This window comes from Seriola dumerili, unplaced genomic scaffold, assembly GCF_002260705.1.
Source record: "Seriola dumerili isolate Sdu_G_001 unplaced genomic scaffold, Sdu_1.0 BDQW01000017.1, whole genome shotgun sequence".
Taxonomy (NCBI): domain Eukaryota; kingdom Metazoa; phylum Chordata; class Actinopteri; order Carangiformes; family Carangidae; genus Seriola; species Seriola dumerili.
In genome coordinates, this window is record NW_019174272.1 from 8,569,910 (window position 1) to 8,597,698 (window position 27,789).

The following is a 27,789-nucleotide window of genomic DNA, read 5'->3' on the forward strand; positions in this document are numbered from 1 at the left end:
TTCTAATAATAGTGCGATGTAGGTTATTGTGAGGGGATCGAATGCAGCCACTTGGAAGTGTAATTTTACATCCACAGTCTCTGTCACCACTGTGTCATAATCGTGAAAATGTCAGTTTAAGTCATAACTGAACTCTAATAAAGGGTCAACACGTGAGACCCTACCAGCATCCAAGTAATAAACAACATGCAAGGGACTGAGTGTCAGCATGTTTTTAATCATGTTGGCTCTGGCTTCATCTCGTTCAGGCTTTGCTCTTTTCTCTTTGTCTGCCTCCCCCTGACCTGTCTATTTACCCAGCATCCCACTCTGTAATGAGGCGCGTTCGTTCATCAGCCATGTTTAAACTGCAGACAGGATTAACTTGGCTAAAGACTTAATGCACATGCACAGTCACCCCATGCTCTGTTTGCTGTTTCCAGGCCACAGATCGACAAGCTGCTCTGTTAGGCTTCCCTCTCTGGCTCATTCCTTGTCTTTCTGGGCTCCCTAGACCTCCTCCTCTCTTGTCCTCATTTTGCCTGAATTAATTGAGTTCTCATTTTTGTGAGAAAGCTCACAGGAGGCCTGTGTGAGGAGAGAGAGAAGAGTGATAGAAGAATGAGAGAGACAGAGGGAGATCAGTGGCAGAAGCCTAGGGGGCATAGCTCTCCCAGAAGTAGGCAGTCACCAGGTTCCTGAGGGATGCCGAGGCCCCTCAGCAGTGACTTATATCTTTATCCTCTCTACAGTCCCCCCTCAGCACTTCGGGGAAGGCCCGTAGGCTGGTGGTCAGGGTCAGGCAGATGTGCTTCTTCACCCCACCCCACCCCCCCACACCCCAGCCAGACTCAAGGGAGGCTGCCACCTAATTTAAGCTCTTTGTGTCTGTGAAGTTAAGAAGTAGAAAAACTGGAAATGTTTCTGTTAAAATCATACAACTGGTAAACGTGGCACAGTAAATTGCTAAAAATAGAAAAGACACACACAAAACACATATTTGGCGCTATGTTTCTTTTATGGGTATGAAACAACTGCAACAACCAAACTAGACAAGACACAAACCAACTGAGCTTTAAGTGAAAGTAAATTTTGCAAAGTACCATGTATGTTTAGCCAATACAGCTCTTATTGTGCAGGGTGACATGTGATGCTTCAACAGAGTAAACGCTAACCAAAGCACTAAATATGTGACTGGGTGGTGTTAATGCTATGGAAATGACCCACGGATAGGATGTGATTGTATTTTCCCGTAGCTGCACACATTACACATACTGGGGGTGAGGGGCATGATATGCATCCATGGACTCTGCCTTGGCCTGAACCCTTTCAGTTATGAACCATTACAACTTCTCCCCTTGCAATATTCATGCACGGGCAGATCACGCCTTCAGATGTCTTAGGTTGCTGTAAGTTGAGATAAACACTTGCTGAGTTGTTGCAGCCAATCGCCCGCCTCAGTTCCTCAATGTCACTGCCTTAGCACTCAATAATTCAAAGCTTGGCGGTAATGAGCTCCCCGTAGGCCCTGTCCCCAAGGAGCCTCCCCACTGAGCCTCCACTGTAATGTAGTTATATCTCATGTCAGCTTTCAAATCAATTACATTTCTATCTGATGGCTATGTAATTGCGCCTGATTGAGTTTTTGGCACGCCAGCCAAGTGTGTGGTTCCCAAACTCAAGCCAGTCAAAACAGGAAGCTTCATCAAATGAAACTGTATTTCATCCTGATTGAGGTTGCTTGCATGATAAGCACAACTGTAATTATGATAATAATAACAATAGCAATCTGTGTTTTCTCAGCTTTGTTGTGTTTTTCCCTTGCTCTCCAGATGAAATTTTGCCCTAAGGACTACGAACATTTGCTTTACTCAAGATTCAAAGGCTGATTTGATTGTTTGTAGCATGTGCAATTTAGTGGATTAAATGCAAACCATAATGCTTTTGTGTAAATATGAAGTGTCTGGAGTTTCAGTTTGTTATAATGCAGCTGTTTTTCTGCAGCACTACCCTTTTGTGCCCAGTGATCTTTACATGTTTTGCTTAGATTATGATGTCAGACATGTAGTGTGTCACTGCCAAGAGAAGTCATACTGTCTTTTAGTACAAGACCTAGACACAATCTCTTACCTGCAGCAGCTAGCTGACAGCTAAGGTCAGAGCAGGGCACAATTTTATTTACACAAGATTGAATGGATTGAAAGATGAATATATGGATGAACAGACACATTGACGGATGAATGGACAGACAGACAGACAGACAGACAGACAGACCGATGGATGGATGGATGGATGGATGGATGGATGGATGGATGGAAGGAAATACAGATGGATAGATGGATCAGCAGAATGCATGCCTGGATGGACAGAGGGAATACTCTAATGGAGTGGTATTGAGATAGATGAGGGGGAGGATGCTGTGGTTAGGTGCATCAGCAACTAAATAGTGATGAATTGTGGCTGCTGTCAGCAGCACTAAGTATAACAGACATAGTAAAGCAGCCTGGCTCATCCATAATCAGCAGACAGAGATTGTCTTCATGCCAGAAGAGAACTTCTCTGGAAATAAAGCACTGAGAGCATCTACCAATCTGTCTTTCTATCCTCACTTCATCATCCCCTTTTCTTTTTATATTCTCATACTCTTGGTGTTCTTGCCCTTTAAATCTCTTCACTTGTATTATTCTCTCCTCATTTCTCTTCTTAAAGCCTTGCATCTCTCAGTCTGTCTCTCTCTCTCTCTCTCTCTCTTTCCGACACTGTCTTTTGTGTTAACAGCCTTCCATTTTTTTGCGGTGGGGGAGCCACTGGGTGCACATCTACAATCTTGCCTTTCATTTCATGGCTTCTGGAAATGGATGTTTTACTGCCTTCATTAAGGCATGCAGCAGTCAGCGCCGTGTTTTCCCTCTGAAGTTTAGCTCCATGAACCTCGCCATTAGAGGACATTATGGCCCCAGATTTCAGGGCACAGTGGAACACTGTATAATTTGATTAGTGTTATTAATCAAGTGGAATACCGCTCCTTTCACCCCCCCCCCCTCCTTTTTGCCATTTCATTTCTGCTTTCAAACCCTTCAGACATTGCCTTCCGTCTTCCTCCTCCCCTTATCCGTGCACCTCTCTATCGCCTCTGCACTACAGCACACATGCAGGGAAAGTGACAAAAAGGCCTTATGCCTTACCTTTTAAAAACAATGATTTACCACTTGTTTTTTCTCCCCCTTCACAACCCCACCCCCCTCCATTTTTAGCCCGGGACATAAATCAATTGAGATGAAAGTTCCATAATTGTGCTTGCTGGGAGGGATTTGAGCAAAATTGCACTATGAATTTTTTAAAGGGAATTTTTACTAGCTGTTCAGTGAGACTTGGGCGACGAAGGAAGGTGAGGCCATGAGGATTTATGGGCCTGGATTCTTCATTACTGAAGTAATTTTCCTGCAAATGATAGTGCAGCACCCTGGAGGGGGGAGCGCTGCCCGCCTGGGAGAGTACAAACCTGCTTAATCTCTCGTGGAGAGAGAGCAGCTCAGAGCACTAATATCATCTGTAAGGGACTGAGACTCCATTTGTTCACATCTAAACCGCAGCTAGTATATTTGTGATTCATAGTAATTGATTGCTCAGATTCGTTCCAAGAATAGCTATGCAAGTTGATTTCATTATGAAGCGCAGTTTTGTTAGAACTACTAAGAAGCAAAAAGGCTCCAGCATTGTTTTTTATCATACACCGTTTTCACAAAACATGTACATTTTGTCAGACATATTAAGTTTTCAGAATCATTTGTCTAATTGCAACAAGGGGCAGGTACAGTACATTAGCTGCCCCCTCAGCAGCTGAAGGATTAACTGGGCTAGACATTACATAATCTATTGTAAAATAAAGATGGAGGAATTTAAGGGGAGACAAGGGCAATTTAAATGATACCTAATGCTTTCACCTTTTTCTCTCTCTGGTTGACATCCTGTCATCTATTTGTAGTGTGTTTGTCCATCCTCTCCCGCTGATTTAGACCTGCTTTGCCAAGCTGTCATATTGTTTTTGTTTTCAGAAAGGGTTTCCACCTTTCCCTTTACCTTTGGTCTGTCCTCCCTCCTCATTTTAACCTTCCTCATTCCAATATGGTTGACGTTCTGTCTCCATCTCTTTAGGTGCAGCCAGCAGCAGTGGCCCTCCTCAAGGTTAGTGCGTCCACGATGCCAGGTCTCATTCTGTATCCTGCCTGCCGTCCACTCAATTTTACAGCTCAGTAGGTTGAGAAGCAGAGGGGGTAAATCTGCTGCAAAAAGGAGAAAGAGAGAGAGGGGAGGAGGAAGGGAGAAACAAAATTATTGTGCACCCTGTCACAGATTGAAGTGGATCTCATTCCAGGCACACTAACAACTCAAGACAATTAGTCACTTCTCACTAGGCCAGACCTGAAACTCACTTTAGGGCCAAAAAGAGGCAGGGAGTAGAGGACCCACTAGCATGGCTAAGCACTTCAGTTACTGGAGTGACTGAGGGGAGAAAGAAGCAACTTAGGGATGAAATGGCTCTGAGTTCTGCTAGAAAAGGTCCTCTGGGCCTTTTGAGCAGCATTGAGATAGAAATAGAGAGTATGGAAAATGGGATTAATGCACTGATACGTCATAAAGATCTGTACAAAATATTGCACCTTAAAAATATTTCTGAATATGGATGTTTTTGTTTTTTTTTACCTTACTTTTTATTCCTGTGTTAAATTGATGTTGCCGGATTCTAATGTTAAGATCACATTTTCCCAAATAAGAAAATATTCTAATGGCTATATTTATCTTTGTTGAGTGGTAAATAATGCATCATGTTCAGTCCCTTCTTCATAGCATTCTTCCAGATAAACAAAGACAGCAATGTCAGTAGTCCGTTACATTCCAGCTATTAGTCTGCAGCCAAAGATGAGCCCTGAAGCTTCAGCTACCTCATGCTCCTGAACAAAAGTGAAGCATGACTAAGGTGGGTGGTGCATGGAAGATCAGGGGGTGGAAAGAGAGAAAAGTTTGTCCTGGGCCCTCTGCAGAGACGCAGCGTGACCAATTGTGGTGAAGGGGATGAATGAGGCCATTCACTGGGCCTAATGAAAGAGCTCCTGCGGGGCCCTGAATGAGGGTGGGCGCATCTGCACCACATAGGCGTGCACAAACCAGTGACCTCGAAAATTACCCAGGAAGCACTTTGGGACAGTCACCCCAGCAACAGGCTGGGGTTCGCATGGTAACCAGGCGCTTCAATCAGTGCATGGCAGCTTCTTAAACAGAGCAAGGTTTTTCTCTGTATTGAAAGAACTCCGTGTGAAATCAACTTCGGGGGGATACCCCCCAGTTTTTTAAAGGAGGGAGCTGCCAGTGATTGTCCCATGTGAAAACGTCCAGGAGCTCTCACCATCTTTGAGAGGTGTGAGATGCTGCCCTCCGGACTTTTCCTCTCAAGACACAAAGACGTTTTTGTCCAAGCAGCACATATACATATGTCCAACACCCAGGTGTGCCACCCTGACGGCGCACACACATTCTGTATGTGCTGCCAGGGTATATAAGCAGTCCTGTGTTTGGGTTAATTAGGTTCAGGGGATGTACAGCGACAAGTTTAGGAAGCTGTGCAACAGATCCGATTACAGATCCTAGATAAGGAGAGAAATTCCTTCAACAACCCTGGGGACTGGACATTAAGTTTACAAGCATCTTCAAGGATCTGGTTCACTGGATTTTATCTGTGTTATTTGGTTTAATATATTCAGTCTTGATGAGCCAGAGGCATGCAGGTCATTGAAGTTCCATTCCCGTCTCCGTTCCCTCACAGAACTTTTGACAGTGTGAAATGACAATCCGCCCCTGCACGCATCTCCCACGTCAAAAAGTAATGAGATTGTGCTGCTGGAAATATCACTACAAAGCATCAGGCCTGCACTCAGGTCTGACTGCACCTTCAAACAGCGCTGCCTGCCAGCTCGCCTGCCTCGCCTGCCTGCTGAAAAAGAAACGAACAAAAACAATCAGAATCAGAGACAGAGAAACGGCAAGGGAAGCTCCCCACGCTGAGACAAACGAACACGCCAGGGCCTTTCATCCTGAGAGTGATTAGCCATCCGAAACGTTTTAAAACCCCGCTTTGAGTGTGTTCCTCAAACGAAAGAGTTCCATTGAGGAGTGGTGGTGAGATGTTTCTCGCTGGGAAGCGCCAGTGATCTAGTCTCTAATTGTGGCAACGCTGACAAGGCTGGTGTGGCTGGGAGCTTTTTAAGCGCGGCTTTTTGCTACGCTCTTGTTCCCTTCCTGTCAGATCCACCACCAAAGGCACCAGGGAACAAAAAGGCCCCTCAGATTCTGTTCTTAGATCCATCTGCCTATTGTTTTGTGCATAAACACAGGCCTAATTTAACACACTAATAGGCCCTGATGCCGGCCTAATGTGACCAAAACTACAATAGGTGCTGTAAACGTGGTGTTTGGTTGCAGATATGTGATATTATCTAACACAGTTTTCGATCTGTGTAATAGCTATCTTTGTCACGCTCATGTTCTTTCATACTTCATTGATCTAAGTCTCTCAGCTTCATAGAAGATGCAAAGATTCTGACACACTGGCAATAGCGTTACCCTTCTTGTGCTGTATAGCAGGAACACAGTCATTTTCACGGTCTTTGAGTGGGATTGAGTGGAGCTGGTGGGAGCTTTAAGAATTTGGCGTGGAAAACTTTTTAGATCCTCAACTGTTGAGAAGTCAGGATGTCGAAGGTTTGAGGAATCGAAGAAAGGCCGTTTGAAGAATCAAAGTATCAGTGACAGTGGGGGGAGGAAGGGAGGGGTTGCAGGGGTAGAGAGGAGAGGAAAGGAGTGAAACCCTAGCTCATAAAAATCAGTATTATAACAACATTAATTGATGCTGCTGAGTGCCATATGTGACGCCATATGGAAAAGCTGCCCCAGAGGCCTGCTATAATAGACAGCCTGCAGTGGTGCACACAACTTGGCACATTTACAAACAAGGGACGTCCCATTAATATCAGCCACACAGACCAAGCAGGAGACAGCGAGAGAGGGAGTGAGAGGGTGTTGGAGGGAAGGAGGGGGGCGAGAAAATAAAGAGAGGAAACCGAGTTACCTCATATTTTGTTTAGTTTCCATCTTTAGTCGTGATTTATTTACAAAGTATCCACTCTCATCATACTATCACTTCTACCAGAAAAAGCTTTCCTCTGTGAGCAACTCAGTATGCGTTCACATTCTACCCCCACGGTTCCTTAATTACTGTAATAAATGGCCCCTCCCTCCTGGGTTGATCAGACTGCCCTCTGTCCGCCCAACTGACACTCCCTCCACAGATGCCCCGTGGTCCTTTCATCACAGACACACACAAAGACACACACTTCAGCAGGTGAGGTGATTCATGGCACCTTGACAAAGGCGGTGTGAACGAGCTCTGTTTAACCTCTTCGGTGCCTAATCACGGGGCAGCTGTTATTTACTGCTGCTGTCCATAGTTTCCACTGCTCGGTTGCTCACCGCACTGTCCCTCACTAACACTGCATCGTGTCTTATGACATCGACTGTGTTGATATGGCCATTCTGCAAGAAATGATTGACTGAAAATGTCATATTATGGGGGGTAAATATTGCATTAGTTATATATTAATTAAAATAGGATTAATGAAGTGAATCATTTATATCTCGTCAGTAATTTTAAGCTCTTAAAAATGCAATGGGCACAATGTTTGGGTAACAATTATTTTTTGCAAAGTACGTGCAACTATTGATTAATTTCATTACTGAATAATGTCTTTATTATTGTCTCCTCACATTTAAAAGGCTAGAAGTTAATATAATGCATTTTGCTTGGTTAAGATTAATTTAGAATTAAAACTAATTGTTTCAACACTAGTGGAGTGTTAAAGCTGACACTAATGATTACAGAAGTCAGCGGCAGAAAGGTGGCTGAAATCAAATTTAAAGCTGATGCTTCCATCCCATGAATTTGTGTAGATGTTCCTTCTCATATGATGTGATGTTGTCATTAGTCCTGTTTGTGTCAGGGGATCTGCCGACACACATGTATCTGCCTTTACTGCCCCATATAGCCTGAATTTACAGGCATCCATTTTGCATAAGGCTCTTCCGACTCTTCTGATGTGCCCAGAGCAGGCAGGGAGAAAGAGAGATCCTTATGAAACGGAGTTGTCAGCCATTCTGTTGAGTTTCATAGAATGTGAGGCGAAACAAGAATAGCGTACAGCTGTTTCCTCCCTGACACAGAGGGAGGCAGATGAAGAGCAAAAGAGAGAAAAGAGAGAAAGAGGGAGGGAGGAAGAGGCAGAGCGAGAGAGAGCTCTCCGCTCTGTGATGTGCACTGATGTAGCTGCAGCTCTAGGTCAAACGCTGCCAGTGTTTTGTGTTCATCTTCGTCTCGTCTCCCCAGTGCTCCTCTAAATTATTCACAGCCTGAAGATGTGCAATGTGGCTTGCCTCCTCCCTTCCTCTCTCCTCCTTCACTCTACATTGCTCTCTGTCTCTCCTCCTCTGTTTCCCATCCCTTCCTTTCTCTCTTGTGTGACGGCTTGTTTCAGAGGCAATGAACAGAAGTTTCTCGTTGCAAGCTGGTTAATCCCCCCTACCCCATCCCACATCCACTCATCTTCCATCAGCCACCCAACTTTCATCACTTGACTTCATATCTCACACTCCTGCTTTCATCCCTGCTCATCCCTTGCTTCCCTCTCCTGGCTGCCAGACTAGAGCCAGTCGCTTCTTTTTTAAGGGGAAGGCAGCCAGCTGTTAGCATCAACTCCTCTGTACCCCCCCCCCCCCCGCATCTCTCTACCTCCCTCACTCTCTCTCATTTCATTGGATCCACAATCTAGGGGTCGGGCTGACAGGGTGTTCTTTCCATCTGTTTTTTTTTTTTCTCTCTCTCTCTCTCGTCTCAACTCTAAGGATTTCCAGTGACTCTGTGCTCATTTTATCTTGCTGAGTTGAGAGATAAACCCCAAGTGCACATCAAATCCTCAGGCCAGTTGATGGCACTGATTAAAGATGTGCCCGTCAGTCATTTCACCTTTTACTGACTGCCAGTCCTGTGAAGATGCTAGAAACCAAGGACATGGTGGAGCTAGGGTTAGGTGATATGGTCATATATACCATTAGACAATCAGAGTTTATCGGCCATCATAGATTTACAAAACATTCTTAATATTTTTAATATAGAATAAAATTTACTATGCTAGAAAGAGACTGAGATTTTATCCATATTGCCCACCCCAAGGTGGGGCAAAGAAAAATGCACGAGCAGTATCTCTGTGTCTGAGTGTGTGGGCTTATAAACAGCCTGCTTCTGTAGCAGATTATTATTGTCATGTTAACTAGGAAAATGCGAGTATTAAATCCTGTTGGACAGCAGGGGTTGGAGGATGAGGTGCTGCCCTTATGGCCACCTGAGGAGAGAGCAGAGCGGAGAGAGCAGTTGCATCCAGTTCCAGCCGTTGCCACAGGACACTCATTTGTAATTCTGTACCCTGCCTACAATAACGTTTGATCATTGCAGAGGGGGGACAGGAGGTACAGGGAGGGGGAAGGGAGCTGAAGCTTTCCTCCCTCTCACTTTGCTCCCCCTCCCCAAACCCCCTACCCGCCCTCTTGCAATTGCTGTCACCCAGTATGAATGCCCCCTCTGGCCCGATGACAAGTCTAGCGTGAAACGCTTGGCTGCCCCCTGAAATTAGCAGTAGAGCCCCCCGGCAGCACATGCTTCTCATGACCAGCACACAGTGGGCCGCCGCCAGATTCTTTTCATTATGGCTGTGGCCTGCCAGCCCCCTGACTCTACCTCCTTCTGCCTCGTCTTCCATCCCACCCTCCCTCTCCTCCTCCTTCCCCCGTGCGTCGGCCAGAGCTCAGTAAACAGCATCTGTAGTGCTCATCACATTACTGTCGCTGGGAAGAGAAGGAAGGAGGGAGCCAAGCTCTCTGTGGGTGTTGCTGTTATTTCTGTGTATCTACGTGTCTGTATGTGTGCATACAGTATGAGATTTTGTGTGAACGTGTATAGCATGTATATGCATGCATATGTGCTGTGTGTACATGTCTCTGTGTGTTGGCTTGACAGGATTAGTGAGAGTGAGACAGAGCTAGTAGCAGCAGTACAGAGAGTGAGAAAGAGCGAGAGAGGAGGGGAGTAGCAGTACAGAGCGATGCCTGGAGGCTCAATCTGTTCCTCACTGAGCTACATCAGTGTTAGAGACGGCGGCTCGGGCCGCGGGGAAGCCTCCACTCGCTCCATCAAACTGTCAGGCAGCCAGCGGAGCTGCACAGGGAGACTCTCAGCTGCCCCCGGGGCCACTTCAAGTCAACATCCCATTTCCTTGCCTCCTCGCCTAATTTCTCCTACGCCCCGACTTAAATTTCCAATGCCCAGTGTCTGCTGCTGCAGCTCAGCTGCACCGGGCCCGGGGCCATGTCAAAACACTGGGAGGTGCTGAGGGTTGTGTGTGCATGTGCGTGTGCATGTGTGTGCGTTCACCTCTGAAGGCAAGATAGCCAGCTAGCTACAGTCACACAGTCAGCAGAGACAAGACGAAGCCGAAGGGAGCTTTATGAAAGACGAGGTGCAAACAAAAAAAACATAAATCAGTGGTTTTTTTTCTCTCATTCTTTCTTACCTATGTCCCCATTTTTTCCATGATTATATTCATAACACAGTTGTGTATTCCCTGTCCCTTCAGGTTTCTGTCAGTTTTCTTCTTTCTCTCTGAGCTGAATAAATGCTCCCTCTTCCCTCGTACATCTGCCATTACTGTCTGTTTTTCCCTCGCCAAACTACTCCAAAGATCACACCAGCAGCCCAGTCGGCTCTGAAAGCAAAGGTTGAGGGATTTCTTGTTGGAAGTGACAAGGCAGTCCTTTGATTTAGTGAAGAAGGGGGACAGCTCTTCAAGTTCACCCCCACCACTATCACCATCAATCTGTCCGTGGACCTCCTCCCCTTCTTCCTCCTCGACCTAACCACATACTTTGCATGGAAGTGAAACAGAGCACTGCCAGGACTCAGTGCTGTTTACATGGACTCTGGGTAATGTTAAAGTCTGCTTAGTTTGGCCTCAGGTCAGGACTATATCTTTCCTCACCCCGGCTTGATTTACATGGCCCCCGCTGACTCTTCCCTTAACTGTGTCAGCCCTGAACCAGAGGCCTCTGTGTCTGGCTAATGCAAAGAGCGTTTCTCTGAGCTTGTCTTCTTCAATCGTCCCTCACTCTCATTCTCTCTCTGGCCTCTTTCAATGGGCCTCTGTGAAAGGAGCTTTTGCTGAAGCCGTCTCTCTGTTTGCACAGCCTCCTAGGTCCCAAGCTCAAATATGGTTTTACGTGCGAGCCTGTCTAGACCTCCTCTACTGGTCGATATCATTTCTACCCGGCAGAGCTTTTTCTCTCAATCTCATTCCCTCTGGAGCCTACATCTTCACTGAGATCAATACTTTCCTAATCCTGAGCTCCTAGGCTGACCCAGGGTAATCAGCTGACTTCCCATGCTGCCTGCTGGGGAGGTCAAGGGTCAAATGGCTGTATAGATTTGATCCTGTGATCAAATCACTTTGCTAGGTGGTGCTTTCTGATACAGCTAGTGGGGTCAAGAGCAATCACTTTTTTTCTCTCTCTCTCTGGTTAAGAGAGTCATATGCAGTGCTGCTATGTGAGCCATGTAAACCCTAATATTAATACAGCACCACCACTCCAATTCCCAAACCTTTTTTTCTGCCCCATGTAGGTGCACATTTATTTCTTTATATGACTATTTCAATTCCAACCCACAACACATGTAAACACATACGTACACACCACCTCCTCAACAATGGCTTTCTAAGTTTGTTTCAGAGAGGCTGAGAACATTAGAGCATGCAACAAAACATCCCATTGATAAATTATGAAAGCTGGGTTGAAGTAAGGCTTCACCCTACGCCACGAGGCCAAAGAGACCTTCAGATATCCTGCTGATGTTTCAGGCCCGGCAGGAGGTCCTCCAGCGGACCTGAGGCTCTGCTTCCACGCCCTATCAGAGTGGCCACGGCGTCTACGTCCCCACACCTCATCCCAGCCTCTGCAGGAGGGAAATTGCGGGAGGAAATTGGTGTTGTTCCACTAGTATCCAACACTGCTTTGGTCCTCGACTATCTAAATGGACCATTACCCCCTCTGTGTGCTCTCACTATAGGAGATCTGGGTTTGTCAGTGCTTTCTCCCTTACAATCAGGGGTATCTCAGTCTATGTCCCTGGAGAGATGTCTTCTGAACTGAAGCCATTTCTTTCTCCCTCAATATGGAGTTTTTGCATTATGCGTTTGTCATGTTATTCACTTGGACAAGGGATTAAGTGAAGCAGCTGCTGTCTCACTGTTCAGTCAGTCATTTGAACCTTCTCCAATGTATGCATGCAGTTTTTTTTCCTTCTCTGTTTTTTGATGTAAGTAATTCAGTCAGTGATGCAAAGCAATGTAAAAAAAATTTGAGGAATTAAGACTGAATGTTCATATATCAAACTGGTAGAAACTGGAAGACAGTTAGAAACTACTGTCACCACCTTAAGTCGTTAGATACTTTACCACATTCCAGTGGCGACACACCTTTCTTTCAGTCAAGGTTACACCACAAAATGCATTCTCAAAGCACAAATACTTTTAATATCAATACACATATATATATATACATACATACATACATATTCTCTTTTTTTGCTTTTATTCATTTTATTTGTTGCTTTATTTATTTTGAGAAGGAAATGACAGTGACACTTACATGCCAGCAGCTCTGGCAGCTCTTGTTTTGCCCGTTTTTTTCTTGCAGCAAGTGCAGGGCTGCGATCAGTATTCAGACAGACAGTCGTTGACACCATGCCAGCGTTTGCATAGCCGGGCAAGTTCCTCCTCTGTTCCTCTCTCTATCTCTGAGGCAGAATTCATGGCAGACTGTCCTCCGAGTGTGACAAGTGGAACTGTGTGATTAATTTGGCCAGTCGTTTTAATGTGCTCCGGGATGCGCAACGCTTATTGTCTTCCCCTTGCACGTCTATCGGAATCTGCCAGAGAAAATGTCCAGGAGAATCGAGACATCCATCCCTGCCTCTCACTGTTTTTTCCCTCTTGCTCTTCTCTCCTCAGCTCTGCCTCATTTCAGGGCTGAGCTACAGGGTCGTCATGGGGGCCAGCCCAGGTCGAGGCCTGGCTCCAGCGAGGGCCGCTGGCGGAATAAATCTCCTGTCTCTGAAGTGTTGAAAGCTGTGTAAATGTCAAACTTATCCGTCTGATGTGCTGGCTGCAGGGAGGAGGGGCTGGAGAGAAGGTGGGGAGCTGGGAGGGAGGGTTGTGGAGCCATTCGCTGAAGCTGGTCCCCTGTTACCCTTCGTAGCTGGCGGTTGCCAGGTGCAGATGTTGCTGCTTGCTCCCTGCCTCTGAAGAGCCAGGCAGTTTTCTTTTTTTTTTCTTTTTTTCTTTTTTTTTTTTTTTTTTTTTTTTTTGGTTTGTGAACATCTATGAGAGACACAAACCACAAGGGGCTTGGCTGCTGTCAGGCAGCTTAGTGAGCAGCATATCTCTCCGATTTTAACAATGTCCCCTCTGACCACCAGACATGCTGTTTAGGGAGGTTTCTGTTTGGGGTTGTGGTTTTGCATTTTCACCATTTGGTTTTCTTGTATAGGCTTGCTGAAAATCTTTTCCCAGGTGTAAAAGCATAGGGTGCTAAATGACGTGGTCCTCTTCTCACACCCACGCGCTCACAAACATGAGCCAATCTTGTACTTTCATACGTTCACTGAATTCCTTTCTTTGACTCAACCAAGTGTAATAGCCCAGCAGGGCAATCACATACAGTACTGACAAACCTGCTCTAACACTACTTCCATCTGTCCATCCCTTCATCTCTATAGCATCCCCCCTGCCTGGTCTTACTGGTGTTTTGTTCCCCCTTTCCCACCTGCCTCTCTCTCCCCTGCTGTGCCGTGTCTCTCTCTGTGTCTGTCTGAGCCGTAGCTAGTATTCCTCTTTATGCTCTGCTGCAGTGCATGCTTCTTGTAAAAGGATAAGCACCATGCTGTGCTCTTTTGATATTATTTTTCCTCCTCGCCAGCTCCAGCCTTGTGAGGCCTCATCTCTTGTGTCATGGCTACTGCTACAACAACAAGGCCAAGCGTGCACCCAGGGAATAGACTGAGCCAGTTGTTCATCTCCATCACCTAGGGTTTAAACTCGTCCCCAGTAATAGAGAGGAGCTCACAACTGCTGTGAGATGGAAGTCATCCGTTCAGCTGCATGCTAAGAATACATTTACACCAGCTTCCTCGGGGTAGGGCGAAGTTGGAGATTAGATCAATCTTCGTTTCTTTTCTTTTCTTTTTTTTTTTTAGATGCGTCCAGAAACGTTATTTTGAATGTGATTTTTTCAGATAAAATGCTGGTAAGAGTGGTAAGGGAACAAATGGATGGTGATTACAGGTTGTGACGTGCCCTAACAAGCAGTATAGAAATGGCTTACAATTAATTTGTCCAGAATCTGCAGTCTGAATGGGGACGTGATTGACAAGAAGCCTAAGCCACTTTCTCTTCTTAATGCCCTGCACTCTGTAATGAAGGTCTTTTGACAAGCGAAAGCCATGAAATTAGGGTTTGCAAACATTCCCCAGGAGAAAAGATGTTGTGTAGAATATTTCTAATTTTCCAATCCAAGTACATGTGGGTGTGTGTACAGCTCAATACTGGATAGTTTTACTTTCTCATTTTGTTATTATTGGTCATTACCTATTATGAACCATTTCCTTAATTTTTTAGCATGTATTCAAGATTTTTTAATAAATGGGGAACAAAGAAAACACATTAACATATTTTTCTATGGCATTTCTAATGTTTTCTTACACAACCACACATTCAACACATATTCACACAAGCACAATACAATAACAGCAATACCATTTTCTCACAGAGATATTTTTCTGCACTGTTATGATGGACCCTTCCTTTGCTTTCACACTACTTTTCTTGATGCTCACTGACAGCCTCCTGAATCATAAACAGCAATCTCTTCAGCCGGTAGAAAGCCTCATATTGAACATATAATTTTACTGTATTTGTCTTGCGACAGGTGTATGTTCTTGTTCTTTGTCTTTTGTGAGAATGCTTCAGCATGAACAGTGGGGGCTCAGACATTTCTTGGAGTCATTATTCTGCAGATAGAGATGCAAACACAACAATAAACCCTCCTAAGGGGTCATGTCACAACGCTTTTCACTTAAAGTTTTTTTTTCCAGCAAGGAGTCCTGCTGTATCTCTCTCTTTGCAGAGTAGGCTGAATCACGGGGCACTGACCCCCCCCCCGTCTCTCTCCTGAGAGATCTTGGCCACTGAGCCCTTGTACTGATTACTCTCGTTACTTAATTATACATTTGGACCCACCGCACTTGCAACAAAGGGCCACTGTGGCTCCATTGACCCAGCTCCCTCCTCATTGTGCCCAGCTCTGAAAGAGAGTCAAACAAAATAAAGAGGGTCCACTTAAATATGTTGCCACAGGGACTTAATTGACAGATTGAAGGCAGTTTTTCACTGGGGGCCCTCTCCCTCTCTATGTGGCTCTTCGCTTGAATTGCTCTGCTCCTCATGCATCCTGCTGGGAGGTCCAGTGGGACTGGCCTGGAACTCGACCACTCCTGTTTCCACAACTTCACTATCCACTGTCTCGGGGGGGGGGGGGGCAAGATGGGACGTGTCAAGTAAAAGATAAAAAAAATCAAACAGGGTTATTGACTTCACACTAACTTCACACATTCTTTCAGACTACAGGTGAATATACATCCCAGTATGTGTTTGAGTCTAATCATATTTTTTATTATTTGCTAAAAAGAAATTTCTGTCTGAATGTGTGAGGAATGAAAGGCTCTGGCCCTCGGTATCTGCAGTATTCTCATCATCTGTTTGTCAGTTACAAGGTCTGACTTTTTTTTTGTGTTTTTCTTGTTTTTTAAAGTTGCGCCTCCTCTCAAAATATTTGAGCCTGATCACTGTGTATTTTAATGGTGAAATGACTTGTGAAATTTGAAGTGTTAAAGAAAAACCGTTTCACTTCTGAACTGAATAGAAGGTGATTTAGCCTTTGACCGTGCCAGACAAGGCATATTTCAGAATACAACCTCTCTTGTTATTTAGTTCCTTTATCCCCGTAGAAGTCTGACATACAAATTAAATACTGGTTTGTCACAAGGCGAATTTGAAATACCACATTTAATAGGCACTGTGTTCGAGTATTCAAAGAGCCTAAGCTCTCTGTGTCCTTGAGATACTATCATCCAATTTTAAAGCACACTTAAAAGGCTAAATGACAAGCCGCAGCTGAATACAGAGTCATTGAACAGGCTCTTCATAATAGAACCCAGTGTATAGTATTATTCGGTTTTTCATCTTTTGTAAATTTACAGCATTGAATTTACGACAGAAAGACCAGAATGGCATTCTGTGCGGCTGTGCTGCTTTTGAAACTTGAAAAACTCTCTTAGACTACCACTCTCTACTTTCCCTCTTCATCCTCCGCCATTTGCACTGAAAGCTGTCAGTGAATGAGAGGTTGCACACAAAAATAACATCTGCACTGATTATGAGCTACTGGAGGGAGCCAAATGAATAATTCCTAATATTTCCTGTGTCTGTCTCTTTTCTGTTACAGTGTGACAGCGAGAGTGACATTGACGACAAGGTAAGACTGTTTTTCTGTTTATTCACCCACCACATGAAGTGGCTGAGAGTTGTGAATAACAAATTTGAGCTCTCGACTAAAGGAGGGAGTCAGTCATAGTGTGTTGTTAGCAGAAAAAAAGACGAGGGGTAAAAGACCCTCTGCCGGTCCCACCACCGTTGATCATTTGCATCTTACACGGAAAGAAAGTGACAAGGAAAATGTGGTACAGGGAGAAGCTGTTTTATGGTGCTAGTTTTCTGTTTTGACATTATGGCATCTATTATTGTTGGAGCACGTTACGCCTGAATATGTCTCAAACATACCTTCTCACCTTGATCATAGCACAAGCTTTAGTTGTGTGTATTTAATCTTATCGCATGGCACAAGTCACCTCTGTCTGCTTGTTTCTCTCATATAATAGATAGCAATATCATAGCTCCAGTTTGTGCATCTTGTGTATTCATTACAGTTTAAGATTTGAGAGTTTTGCGACGCTGATGATGTTTCCGTCACAGAAATACATTCCTGCTTTTCTCAAAAAGAGAGCGATTTGTTTAACAAAGTGAATTAGACTGTGTTTCCAAACCCGGTTTAACAACCATAAGCTAATCAAAGATGGCACCCAGAAATCACAGCTGCTCACTTGTGCATTTTCCATTTTTGCCTAGCTGAAGTAACCAGGCATCACCTGAGCTTTTCTTTTCTCAAGATCATTTTTATTCAAGCGTGATGATATAAATTAAACACAAGGGTATACAGACATCTACATGAGTAGACAGATATGTACACAATCAGATGACATCATGCTTCATTTTCTTGAACATATGTATAAAAGAGAAAACACAAAACATATCATGACAACAAGAGAAGGAAAAACAAACCGAGACAAATAACCCACATCCCACCCCCCCACCTATCCCACCCAGCTCATTGTTAGCTCATTGAAATACTGAAGCTTGTCCAAAAGGGTGTACCTTATTCTTTCTAAATGAAGTGCATTTGTGAGGTCACTAAACTACATCTTAATATTAGGGACCTCTTTTTTTTCCAGTGCAAAAGAAGCAACTTTCTTTGCAATAATGAGGTTGTGAGATAGGAAACACTGTTGCATATTGCTTAATTTATTTAGGTCATCAGATATACCTAGGATGATCACCCCAAGGGGTTTTGGTTCTAACCTGAGGTTTTCTTTGAAAGTATTTATTAGTTTTACTGGCAGTGACTAAATGTAAGTGTGTTGTCAGTGGACAACTGTAGGTTGCACCAGCAACTTGGCGCGCTTCAAAAAGCATAACACTGGTTTCAGAGTGATGTCATCAAGTGTTAACAGTTTGACAGTTTGACAGATGTAGTTTCACGTCTGCGTGTTTGTTTATCACAGACTTGGAGGTGGTTGGCTGATGGCAGCCACCTGGTTACAAGATGAAACGCCTTTGGGGAACCTCACGCATCCTAATTCCTCCACAGTTTAGCAATTACTCCCTGGTAAATGAATGAGATAGCATGCCTAATCTCCTGTAAGCTTAGCTCCCAGTTCTGTGGAAATGTCTGCAGCTCTCCCTATAAATAATACATTGATAGCAGGCCCAATTTGCATTAACTGTAGCCTGGCAAGTCAATAGGCTTTTATCTCTTCATTGAAGCGAGAAGAAACCGAGGGCGCTAGCTAGTTGACACGACAGAGAGACGTAGCAGGCCTGTCAGTCTCCATACGGCTCCCTGGTATCACTGTGGGGGGTAGAGAGGGAAGTAGGGAAGCTCTTCGAGTGTTTCCTTTTCAGGGCTTTGTTTTCCCTCCTGGTTTATCAGTTGCTTGAGACTTGTAACAGTTCTATATAGTGTCACACATTTTGACATTTAATATCTAAAAGCTTGATACTACAATACTAAACAGCACTAGTAAAAGAAACATGAGAAACAAAACAAGCAATGCTTTGGTGGTTTTGTAGAAATTCAGCGGCGTTGCTATGTTGTTGGTAAGCTGTCAGCCTCTGTCTGTTCAGTAAAACAGCTCCATATTTGGCGTTTGGCAGCAGTTATATTAGGCAGTTTAGGTGGACTGGGATACAGTTCAAGACATGGTGGACTATTAGACACTGCTGCCAAGTTTTCAGCTGTTTGTTGAATTTTGTACCAATTGTTACACAGTCCACTGTCAAGAGCCAAATGTCTGTTCAGCCCTGTCTCTTCTCATGTGTGTGTGTGAGTTTCAGCTAGTGAAACACAATCTGTGTTCTGAGTTAATGCAGAATGCAATGTATGAAACATACTAAGGTCATGTTACTAATGTCACTTTTATTACACATTAATATGCACTGACACTGTGATAAAACCTACTCAGTGGACTGTAAGTGAACTATTTATTATTCTGTAGACATGATATCTAAACCGTTAATGTGAATCCCAAACCATAGGCAACAAAATAATACTGCAAATGAAAAACGTAGTTACTAACAAGAATGCTGTAACCAAGGCTGCAGTAATGTAATCTGTGTCCTTGGCTTCAGTGTGTAAAACTACTGATTTTCACTCTTAGATCCTTTACCTGCTTTTTCATGTCTCCTCAAGCTTTGCTCTCAGTTCTTAGTTTCCATTCTCAGTTCTAAGGTTCTGAAGCTTGGTCTTGAACTTGTTGTTTTTTGTGGATGGTGGGGCCTGGGGCTAAAAGGTCGCTTAAGAAGTAATGATAATGAATGAATGAATACAGATGTCTCAGACAAGCCATCAGCAGGATCTGTTTTCGTAATATGTGTAATACTATTAACGGAGAGAAGAAATATATCCCCAAATATTCCTGCTAACATGCTGCTATCCTTGAATCAGTATGTGGCAGTGTGGCAATATGTAGCAGTAACACTGGAACACAAGGACCTCAATGCATGCATGGACATTGAGTGTAAAATCAGAGCAGACTTCAACTCCTTTAAAGCTACATGATGAAATATTATATGAAAGGAACCAAAGAGGCAAATATGTATGACATTCCTTTCAAAACAACATCATTACATAGAGCCAGAAACTGTGCCACACTTCACATAGCAACCCATCAACAAACAGCCCATTTGACAGCATATTAGTGAAGTAAGAATAGATGCCCAAAGGTAAGTATTAATATTTTCCATTGTTATAATGATGGTAGTGCTCCATTCCCCGGAGCAGAGATACTGAACAAAGAAAAGCTTTCATTTGTGGCCAACAGGAAACGGGACTGTGCGACAGCCTAATTCCAAAACAAGTTTCACTGTTGTGGAATCTTTGAAAATACACTGTTACACATACTGGTGTATTTGCCAAGAGTGCAAGAAGAAAAGAACATCTGGATAAAGGCTAGAGCAGCGCTGACCTTTTCATTTCCTCAGAAACACACATTATCATAATCAAGGTGATGAGAGTTGCGAATCATCCATATCAAATTGCCTAGAAAAGAAGAACACTGGGGAAAAATACTCTGACAGGCCATCACCATAAGTAGAAAAAAAGAGATGGTGTAAAAATTGGGTTCCATGAGGAGGAAGACAAACACTGTCATTTGTAATTGGCTGCACTCAGGATAACTCGACAGCGATAATTTTCTGCAACGTTTTGCTGAAACAGGTGCCAGCTCCTCCCGTATCTTTCCAATGAAAACAAAGGCTCCTTTCACATCAGATTACCAGCCACCTGAACACCCACATTGTCAGGATTTCACAGATTAACTTAATTAGAATATTGCTTCCAGGTGTGCCCCCGGGGTGCAATCAGTTACACTGTATTTGAATAAAACTGACGAGATGCTGCTAGAGCAAAGTCAGTTTGGATTGGTGTACCTTGTGAAGCTAGCTTGCATCAAAGCAATGCTTGAGATAGCATGCGGTAATGTGTTTCCAGAACATGTCAGACTTGAATTCTTCGGAGACTGCCGGGTCACCCCCAGTTCAGCGTGAGGCTGCTATGAGGGGGTATTTTTATGTAGATTGGCGCAGCCTTGAAGAAACAAGCAATCAGAATCTGGGTACTGTGTTCTCATCACTGGCATTTCTTCTTGGGAGGCCTGTCGTCTGGTGTCCAAGATTACATGAAGAATTAAAAAAAATAAATAAAAAATCAGACCCTCGACCTTGCCTTGCTTATATCTGCACCCTGGAGGAATAATTAAGGATTCCTTCTGGAAAAGAATGTTTTCTTTGTCTTTTCTGTTATTAAAGCTACACTTGGTGTATTTGTTAGCCATGCTAAATTAGATGGTCAAGAAGGGACTAATCACATGTTGGATAAATCGCCTGGCAATACAAAGACTATGTGTATTCAAGTCTCTTTGAGGCCATGCTATGGAACTAGGAACACCATTTATTCTTTAGTGGTGATTGAAATACTTTGAGCCACTTCATGTGTCTGTGTTACTGTCAGTTGATTAAAATGTACTTAAAAGCCCCAGTACACGTTAGCTGTGCTTCACAAACATGAATGGTTCTGCTTGTGTAGTGGTAACATCTGTGATAAGGCGTCACACGGACAGTGTTTGAACTATATATGAATGAGATGTGTTATTTCACATACGCTTGGATATTTTTATTTGGCTTGTGACCAATGTCAGTTTAATGGTTTAACTTTCACTTGACATTAAACTGTTTGAACTTGCTTTGTTTGTACATTCAGTTTCATAGCACTAGGTATTATTCAGTGTCTTTTCAACTACTATAAATGTCGAGAATCAGTTCCCACCCCTCCCTGTTCCTCGTGCAATCTATCAACCAGCCAATCCTGTCAACCTATGACATGTCTGAGATACTCCAAGTCAAGACGGTCATTTTCTTTCATTGGAGAGGCAGTGAAATACATAGAGTGGGATTTATCCCTTTTCAGTTTGTTCATGCACTCTCCTGAAGTGTCATCCTATCTCCATTAGGCCCCACTTTGCCATCCTCGCTGGCTCCTCCAATTTCCTCTGTATTCTTTCTCCTGTGCAAATAATACAGTCACTGTCTGTCTGTCTGCAAAACGTTAGCCTGAGCCGTTTATGTTCTCTGGAGCCCTTAACGCAGCGGCCTCGTGTCAGGTGCGTTACCACGGCCACCGCTGCATCACCATAGCCACAGCGGAGGACACCCAGGTCGGCTAATTCTATTTGGTCCTATTTGCCAAGCAGTCACTCAGCAGAAAGTGTATCTGTCTCCGGGGGAGTCTCCAAGGACCATTACCACATCCTGTCCATGAGCTCTTTTATGGCTCCGGTGTACTCATCTACCAGGGCAGCGCACAGGCTCTGATTGACACATTAATTCCTCCTCTACCCCCTTATCTTCCTGCTGTGTGCAGAATGAATGCCATATCACTGCGTCGGAGCGTCTCTACCGGCTTATCAGTAATGGCTCGTCAGCTAGTGGTATCCTCCCAGCTGATGTGTTGGGGGGGGGTGGGGGGGGGGGGGGGGGGGGGGGGGGGTATGCCCTGTGAAGCTAGTGGTGCACCCGCAACAAGAAAACAAGCACACTGTGGGGATTTAAATCTATCTGTTAACACCACCACTACCCTCACCTCTTTGTTTTTCTTCGAGTCTCATCCACTTGTTTACACTTTCTTTATTTACTACCTGCTCTCTGTCTGTCATTACCAGTCAGAATTTACTTCCTCTCCTCTGACGCCATCTTGGAAAATAAGAAAAGCAATAATCATATATATTCATGTAGGTACGTCCCCTCCTCCTACATACCCCTCCCCAACCCTTGCTGCTTTGCTAGATCCAGATTGGTCTCTGAGAGTCATCATATTCAATAACAAACAGGCCACCCACCAGGCCGCTGACAACCTTAACATTTTTTTATGGACGGGAAAAATGGACCAGCTTAATGTTTCGACACAAGTGATCATCCGTCCTCATCTCTTTAATGAAATTAGATTAAGTGCACCTGGGAAAGAGCTGAGAAAGCAGAATGCCTCGCCACCTCCTTTAATCTAAAACCAATTTGCCAGTAATATTCCTTTCCCCCCAGCTTGGGATTCACCGGCCCTGATTCAAAATGGAGGAGGAACGAGATGAGACCAGAGCTGACTGGTTGCATTCAGCTCCCCACAGGCACTGTGAAATTAGAACTGACACTGGCAACACAGGCCTTAATATGTAGATGTCATTTTTCTCCTCTTGCTTTTGTCTTTCTCTCTCCCTCCCTCCTTCTCTCCTCCTTTTTTGTCTTACTCAGTTACTTCCTCTATTCACTACGGTTTTTTCGCTTTCCGGCTAAGCCTGAAAGAAAAACAAAACAGAAAAGCGGTGAAAAATAAGAACAAACGTCACACAACTTGCAAGATTAACAATTCCCACCTAATTTTGGTAATGCTGATGGATATAAGGTCTCCAGTAAGTTTAAGGGTTAAGGTTAAGATTAGAGTCTTGCCATAATCAACTTTTAGAAGAAAATGATGATGATTTCCAACTTTCTGGAATAGCCAGAAATAAACATATGTTTCCATCAGGTGGTCTCATGATGTTCCTCACATCCAGCTATTACAGTGAACCTGGAAACATTTATCTCTTTAATTTATACTGAGCTATTTGCAACATGCTCTCATTTCTGGTCAGCTCCAAATCATGTGTGCTCTGCAGGCAAATTTTTTTTCCCATTTTTTTTTTTTTTTTTTGTGGTTGTCAAGCGATTCATCTGTTGTACATTTACCAAACAAGTATGTGGTGATCAGGGAGCACATTTGGATTTGTGTCTGAAGTGAAGAAGGACGCCCTTAGTCTTAGCAGTACGTGATGCATGCGTGTGTGTTTGTGTGTTTGTGTGCAAGCTTGGAGGGAATTGAGTGTAAGGGCATGCTCAGCGGTGAAACCAAGCCCCAGTGCATGTTGGGAAGAAGAGGCGTGATGACAGAGAAAGACTTGGAGCTTCTGCAGGGCCAGCCAGCAGACACAGCCAACTGACATCAGCAAAGACGGCTTGTCACTAGCAATGCATGTCATACAGCAACGCAGGGACAGTCAACATGGCCGTGGTGTCATTGATGTGGCACCCAAGAGCCTGGTCCAGATTCTTTCTTAAAGGTTAGCACTGATGTTGGCATGGCAGATGAAAATAGAAGGGTTGCGGCAAACAAAGCCATGTCAGCCACTCAGCACAGAGGAGGTGTGAAAACATAGCATGGCATCTAAGACTGTAATCTTCTTTCATTTACTGCCTCCTCTCAGTGAAGCTGTTGGTGTTGGCAGAGACTGTTAATAGAACAAATAGTCGCCCCTTTGTTCTGTTAAAATCATAACGCACACCCTACCCTTCTGTCTCTGAAACACCAGTGCTCTGCTAACTCTTTGAGAAAATCCTGTCACCACTCAGCCATGTTTAACAGGTCGTGATCATTGTTATTGAGGGAGTTATTGTTGCCTCGATGAACACCAGGTTTTGGTATGTGTTTTTCCTCCACCTCGACCAGATCCATTTTTAGAGGTGGTTTTGCTCAAACACTGTTTTTCCCACCTGAGAGCCTTGGTTCTGTAATAGGAGAGTTTTCAGCAACGGCCAGGTGAAATGCTCGATTGCCCAATTTTCTGCTAGAGATCTCGCCAGTTCAATGATACAGTGATAGAGAGTGTGGCATGCCATATCAAACCAGACAGGTTGTGAAGTATTACACCAGCTGTGGTGCCACATTACATCTCACTGGTACTGCATGTAACTGTAGAATAACGTACTGCAGAAAAGGATTGCACAAGTTCAATTCATTATTTTCAGACTTGATATTTTTTGATGGCACTACTGTTAACAAAAGATTTGCAGTAATATTTATCTGCTTTCTTAAAAACTACATTTATCAATATTTCTCATATGAAGATTGCATAAACTTACTGTGTAATGTTAATTGGATACATAACTTAACCTACCTTCCAAAATAATTAGATTACGAAACATAATATTAAACATGAAACCTGCTTATTGTAATTAACCTGAAGTCACTTCATGTGTAATATGTTTTGAATGATGTACTCTTACAGCAGGTAATGCACATCAAGTAAAACATAACAAATAGCCTAGGGAATAATCCCAGTGCAGTTGACATGCAGTGACACAAAGTTAAACAGGCAGCTAAACTGACTAACCCCGTGCTCAGTGTGAGTCCACTGTGCTGCAAATCAGCATGGCACAGCATTCATTGCTTTTCAAGTGGCCTGTGTTTGAATAACAATCCAAGCACTATATACATTTTTCCACATGAGTAATAAAAGTAAAATTGACTCCGTATTGGGTGCAGATGTTCTGTGGAAAGAGGAAAAAAAAGACAAATGTTTTTTGTGTACGTGTAAGATGTAAGATTTGAGTGTTTCTGATTGTGCATAAACATAATGCCTAAGTGGGTTTTTATTCAATAAACATGGTTGGACAGTAATTACTTACACATTTCTTCTGGCTGGAAATGCAAGACAGACTTTGTATGCGTTTAGAGCTGGCGCACCAAGACTCAGGTCTGTCCCAGCCTTGGCTTGTCTGCACAAGACATCCTAATGCAAGAAGACTTGCTTTTCCTCCACAACAAATGGCATATGCAATCAGGGATAAATATAGAATTCCCTGTTGTTATTAGGAATCAGTGCCATTGTGGATAATGTTTCCCCAAAGAAGCGTTGCTTCCTCTTTGGCCAGGAATACATCAGTAAATGAGCTCAGGTCCACTGTGGCTGCAACAAGAATGTTTAGAGAGCCTCAATTCCCTCCTCAGACAAAGAGGCCAGTCAGCAAAATAGTACGCTGGTCATATTTTTTTATAGAAATTTTATAAGGAAAATCAACACACATTAATCATGAAGTCATAGGCCATTGTTATTTCGTGAGGCTCTGTATTTTGTCTCCATTTACTAAAAATTTCCTACTGAAGCACAGTTTCACAAGCTTGCTTCTTTATGGGATGGATCATCTGCAGTGCTCATAATAGTGATGATGGACAATACAGGAAGTGAGCTCTGAGCCTAAGCCTGTCTCCCACCCACTGAGAGAAACATACTCCATCCTTCTTTTGCTAACCACTTGAGCATCTCCAAGTCAATCTAAACACTCGGATGCCTGTGGATGGGCTGGCGACTGCCAGACCTCAAGCCTTGCAGGCCCTCGCGTCACTTGGGCTCTGGAGGGAACTTTCCGTGGGCAAATGTGTATGTGATGTGGAAAGCTGAGAACCCTGGAGAGCACACTGAGATCAGGCCCAAACACACACAGGGGCCAGCTGCCTTCAATTAAGCCAGAAACCCCAGCCTCTGCAGTCCCTTATGCACAAAACCAGCCTGCTTTGATCTGCGCCAGCCAGGGGAAAAGGTACAGAGCTTGAAAGATTACAGGAAAAAAAAATAATTATTGTATCAAAGGGTGCTCCATAAAAGTTAACGGGGGGATTTTTAGACTCAGGGGGCAGCGGGAAGCAGGTATTAACGATGGCTGTCACTCATGTTCATTTGCCAGTTATTTTCCCTTCGTCTTTTCTGTGAGCTTTAATTAGTGGACACACCTGGCCTCTCTCCGAAGTTAACTGTGGAACTCTCCCTGCCACTTTAGTTTTTATGGGCACTGAAGATCAATTCTGAGTCATGCAGGGCGCATTATTGGCACAACCGAAGCTGACATGCTCCTGCAGTTCGGCTTGACACACAGAAAAGGTATAGTTTTTGGCTTTGTATGAGGTTTGGAAGCACAGACAGAGACAAGCATTAAAACTGTCCCCCTGCCAAGCACTACAGACGCAGGCGGCATGGGCATCCATTAAATTAATTTGACTTCATTAGTGCAGACCTGCTAGGCCTGGAGTGCCCACAGAGATGCCAGGGGGTGGGAGGTAGGGGGGTGGTGGTTGAGTGGCATCAGCCGCTGTGCTCTGAGGAGAGCGAACACATGGCACTGACAGGCGGAATATGGCCCCAGTTCTTACACCGGGATGGCTGCCAAACAAAGGCAACATGCGTCACTGGCTTTAGGGGAGCTCAATCAACACCCGGTCGGAGCATTAACGCCATGCGCGCCGCGCCACCGCCATCAGTGAGGAGGCCGCGGGTCGCTGGGCAGCCTGCAAGTCATGCGTGTGCACACAGTGAATGTGGCAGCGTGATATGATACAGAGACAGTGCCAGCGGGTTGACCCACTGCCATCACCTTTGTGTCTGCTGCCAGGAACACTCATGTTATTAGGTTACAAAGCTCATATTTATTCATTGTTATTGAATATTTTTTAATATTTGTTGTCATCAGCTTTGGCATGCCAAGTGATTGTTCCCTATTTTATTCATGTACAGTCTTACAGTGTTGTGTTTGTAGTCCACTGGTGAAATCCTGCAGACAGAGAAATGTTGGTTGCATTGTCTTGACTAAATGTCTCTAATGAGCACATTTATAAACATAATACTCCAGTTCCTAATTGGCATAAATATACAATGTAGGTGACTTCTTTGTATGATTGAGTAATTTCTTTTTTCTTGTGCTAATTAACCAAGCATTGAAAATAAATGACTGCTTTAGAGTTGAAAGTTGATCTTAATCTGTTATTGTTTCTGGATGTTAAAATCTTTTCAGCCCGGTTGCATCCAGCCACCAAAAATAATACCACTACAGTGCGGGAGGGTCAGATCGAGTGGCTTGGCTTTCTTGTCATCCTCTCCTTTTAGCCATCTACTGTTAGCTCATGTGAACTCCACCAGTCAATTAAGCGAAGTTACTTGCTTTGCCTAATGGCACCTAAACGGCATTTCTAACCTGCAACCTCCCTCTCACAAGCCTGCTTCTGTAACCTCACGGCAAAGGCTGCCAGCTCCTGGAGCTGACCTGAGTTATGCTGGGAGTGGTGCACCTGATAAATACAGAAGTGTGGAAATAAATAAATAACAGGAGGCATTAAGTCCGGATAGGACTGGAAGGTAGCCTGAGGGTGGTAAGTGTTCTGTCTGACAGCAGCAAACACTTTGATCAGAGGGCCCCGTCTGAAGATCGCTTCCACATCTGCACAGGGGGAACGAGCTGTAAACTGCCAAGAAGCATTTTAATGACAGTTGGATTATAAAATGAAAGAGGGCTCCAGATGGCAGGCAGTGCAGCGGCTGCGGTTAGAGGGAGGCTGTTTAAACTGCTTTTTTATTGATAA

General features: G+C 44.1%; 1 protein-coding gene across 1 annotated transcript in view; it reads left to right on the plus strand.

The window, feature by feature from the left end:
* Positions 1-27,789, plus strand: part of LOC111227408 (fibrosin-1-like protein) — a 280,643-nt gene that overhangs the window by 184,653 nt on the left and 68,201 nt on the right. Inside the window, exon 5 of the mRNA XM_022752861.1 lies at positions 16,690-16,719. Within this exon, the coding sequence (XP_022608582.1) occupies positions 16,690-16,719 (30 nt within the window). The remainder of the gene's footprint in view (positions 1-16,689; positions 16,720-27,789) is intronic.